The 3,863-nt window shown below is 58.3% G+C and overlaps 1 protein-coding gene across 1 annotated transcript; it reads left to right on the top strand.

The window, feature by feature from the left end:
* Positions 1-2,817: 2,817 nt before the first annotated feature.
* Positions 2,818-3,302, top strand: VDBG_09393 (ser/Thr protein phosphatase family protein; the record flags this gene model as incomplete). The annotated part of the gene is made up of 2 exons (XM_003000152.1): positions 2,818-2,955; positions 3,177-3,302. The coding sequence occupies 2 exons, from the start codon at positions 2,818-2,820 to the stop codon at positions 3,300-3,302; spliced, it is 264 nt and encodes an 87-aa protein (XP_003000198.1).
* Positions 3,303-3,863: the final 561 nt, after the last annotated feature.

Here is a 3,863-nt window from a genome sequence, read left to right as displayed (position 1 = left end):
GTCGAAGCATCTGATGAGCGATTGCTCCTGTCCCAGATCGAGCGTTCTTGAGAGACGACATGTTTCGACGGAATGTTTCTTTCGGGAGGGTGGCAGTGGCTCAAAGCCATATTCATAGCCGGCGGAGGCGTTGCCATTCGCAGGCCGGCTCCCGTATTCACTGAGTATGGGAGAAACTGTGTCCTGGGGGTATTCCTGTGCGAATTTCCGAGTCAGCTACTGACCCAAACAAAGGGACGCTACGCATGGAGATAGTGAACCATGCGGCTACAGGACAGAAAGAAAGGCACCCAGGGTTGACGTACATCTACATGGTTGTTGGAGGCAAAGTCCCACTGTTGGACATCGTTGTTGTTGGTCGTGGCGGTGATGGTTGCGGTTGAGGCTGGAGCACCCGCCATGGTGGTCATGCTCAAGCTCAGACGAGCGCGATAATCCAGCAAGGCGTGGCTCTCAGTCTCGGTAGCGAGTGAGGACGCGTCGTGGTCATCCAGCGGGGCGTGTTTGCGGAAAGTTGAGCGGAGACGCAACGAAGACGCAACGGGAGAGGAAAGGTTCGGCGTCGGTTGTCGCGGAGAGAGTTTGGCAGGCGGGATATGACGAAGGGGCAAGCAAGCAAGGGCAGCAGCGGGTCGTCAACGAACAATCGCTTGTGTGGAAGCTAGGCTAACTGGCAGACTAGTGTTGGAGTGGAACGGGTCTGCGTGCCAGCGTTTTTTTGGCCCCTTCACCGACGGGCAAAGAAGGAGAGGTTGCCGAAGCGAGGAGAGACGGAGACAATGGATGACGGTGCCCCTGATGGCTGGGTTCGGGATCAGCGCGTGCCAAAAGGTGCTGGGCGGCAGTTGTAACTGGATAACATGGGAAGAAGAGTCGAGCTGGTAAACGAGAGTCGTGGAAACGCCGGGCGATGCACAGGGTCAATTCGTGTTGGCGTTTGGTGGTCTGTCTGCTTGCGTCTGTCTTTCAGGGACCAGCGACGTTCGCTGAGCAGGAGAAGAGACGAGACAGCAGCAAGCAGGGCAACGAGTGGTGAGAGAGAGAGAGCAGCAGCAGGTAGCAGGTAGCAGGTGGTGGAGGAATTTGGCGTGGACGTCCTGGTCCCCAGGCAGGCCAGTGCCCGCCCCAGTGTCGGGTCTTTTTTGGAAGGGGGTTGGTGAAGCAGGCACGACCTGGCATGGTTATTGGCTGGAATAGGTGGGGATCAATTCAACTCCCCAATCCCATGCGGCCGTGCCAGCTTTAGCGTGCAACCCCACTCTCCCCTCTTGCCCTTCAGTTTTGCGTGGGTGGTCCCTCCTTCCTCTTCTTCGGGAGCGGCTCACCGGGGGGGGCCACGGCGGACCGCTTCCAACTGGGCGACGACAAGCCACGGTTTGGTGTAATGAGATTGGACCTAATATGACCATGTTACCTTGCCTTCGTGATGCCGACCCGATTCGTCTTCCTACATCAGCATGCTGCTTCCTCCCTCATCTCTGTCCCCTACTACTCTTCTTTCTCCCTCTTCCTCAAGTCAGAGAGGTTCCGGATCGAAACCAGAGACAGGCCGCGTCTCGCCAATGCACATTGCGCAGCAGAAGTGATCTTGTCTCCCCCCTCTTTCCCCACAGAAGCAATTCGCTGCAGCGCTTCTGCAGCCCCCAGGCCAATTGCAGCAGCAGACCCTCCAGCCAAGGTGGCTCCTCTCACTGCATTGTCCTATCGCTGCCTCTTCAGTGGTCCTGGCGGCGTTCAACGCACTGCACCCGTGACGGGCATGAGGAGGGGCTCAGCTGCAGCACTGTTTGTGTGGCAATGATGCCTACTTGCGATCCCCCTCATGAGCAACCTCACTCGCTCCGCTGCAGCGAAAAAAGCAAGACACCCGGAGATGAGCGGCTCATGCGGATGGAACCCGTCCTATCTGTACCGTGCGTGAACCCACCAATGCCCACCAGCGCTGCGTCCACTGAGCCTGGGGGGGCTGGTGCCTCGCCCGGGGGCCCGCCGGGGCCGTTCAGGGCTGCCTCTGGGAGGGATTTGCGTGCCAGGGCCATGAATCAGATGCCTCCACCGTCGTCTCAGCCTGATGAACAGCGGAAGTGGCCCATGGGAAACGGTCTTGACCACGGGTGCACCGGCGACGAGGGACCACGCAGTGGCCATCACGTCTTGTCTACAAACAGCTGTGAATCCGGCGGTCTCAAACGTGGCCGCCGAGACATTCTGTTGTCAGGCACTTGGTTGATAGACATCGTTCTACCAGGGAGGGCCTAGAAACTCACTTCCCGGCACTTGACCCCAGTCAGGCCCGGTCTTCGTCAACCAGTGCTTACCTACACCCAGCTGCTCTCCGCCAGTTGTCCTGAAATGACCTGTGGCGATGGCCTCATTTGCACCAGATTGAATCAGCCCTTATGAATAACAAGGACATATATATCGCACCAATAGAGCACCTCGATCAGGAGCAGTAGGCATCATCGCACCCTCTGACATTTGATTTCCTTTATATTGGTCATTCTATATCCAAGCCGACTGATCGTCCTCTTTGGGTGAATATAGCGAGCCTGTGGCGTCACCAGCCACAATAAGACAGAACGGCCAGAGGCAGTCGCAGCTTTCCACTCGAATCGAGCGCAGACGCAGGCACTTGCCCAGGGACCATATCGCTGCTTGACAAGAGGTCATCAGTCACGATCCCGGAATAGACACGGTCTGAAGACCGAATACCTTCACCTCACAGAGCAACGTGCCGCACCAGCCAGAGCCTACATCAAAGGGAAACCGCGACATCGGGGTTTTCGTCGGCTTCAACGCCCTAGATTCAGACTCAGCATGTCATCGTCAACCGAAACACTCCGTCGTACCCGCTTCGTCCTCATCTCCGACACCCACAATCACACACCCGCCCTACCCCGTGGCGATGTCCTCATCCATGCTGGTGACTTGACGAACCAGGGATCATATTCCGAGGTAAGACTGCGACCCCCTCAAGGTATATTTCCAGGTTCAAGGGCTCGGCCCGCGGGATGTCATGGCATCAATATTTGTTGTGTGCACGCGAATCAGCTTGCCCTGGATCAGGTCCTGGACATGACTATCAACCGAAACGCCGCAACTAATTCTCGATCAGTTGTCTCGGGTCGTTCAGTGGTTAGAGAAGGCAGACTTTGAATCCAAAATAGTCGTTGCAGGTACGTTGGCCCCTCTTTGAAGGGATGAGCCTGTATCTCCAGAATCACCTCAGCGTCTCCGGCCGCCGCCGTCGGTATCTCCAGCAGCGGTATTCATGCTCAACTTGGCCTTACGCCGACAACTGAATGGCTACGTAGGAAATCATGACCTAAATCTTGATCCCGAGCTCGTCGCCAGTCGGGGCTCCTCGCTGGCCGACTCCTCTCACACTCACCAAGACTGCCTCGACCTCCTGCTATCCTCCCCATCGATTACCTACCTCGCTCACGCCTCAACCACCATCCGCCTCTCCTCACCAGAAGGGCCACACACGACTTTCACGGCCTTTGGCTCCCCTTTCTCCCCCCTATCATCCCTCCACGGCTCGTTCTCGGCCTTCACCTATACCTCCCCCCTCCACCCCCTCGCTCCAACCACAGCCACCGACCTCCCATCCCTCTGGGACGCCATTCCCCTCGACGCCGACGTCGTCATAACTCACACGCCGCCGCGCGCCCACGGTGATGAATCGCCCGCCCGCCGCTCAGCCGGCTGCGAAGCCCTCCGCCGCGCCCTCTGGCGCGTCCGCCCACGTCTCGCGGGCATGCGGCCCACGTCCACGAGGCGCGAGGCGCGCAGAACCGCGTCCTTCTGGGACCTGAGCTGCGGCAACGTCGGCCTTTCAAGGAGACGTCCTGGTCGAGCAG

The sequence above is a fragment of the Verticillium alfalfae genome, genomic scaffold (assembly GCF_000150825.1).
Source record: "Verticillium alfalfae VaMs.102 supercont1.15 genomic scaffold, whole genome shotgun sequence".
Classification (NCBI taxonomy): domain Eukaryota; kingdom Fungi; phylum Ascomycota; class Sordariomycetes; order Glomerellales; family Plectosphaerellaceae; genus Verticillium; species Verticillium alfalfae.
This window is presented reverse-complemented; position numbering and strand designations above follow the sequence as displayed.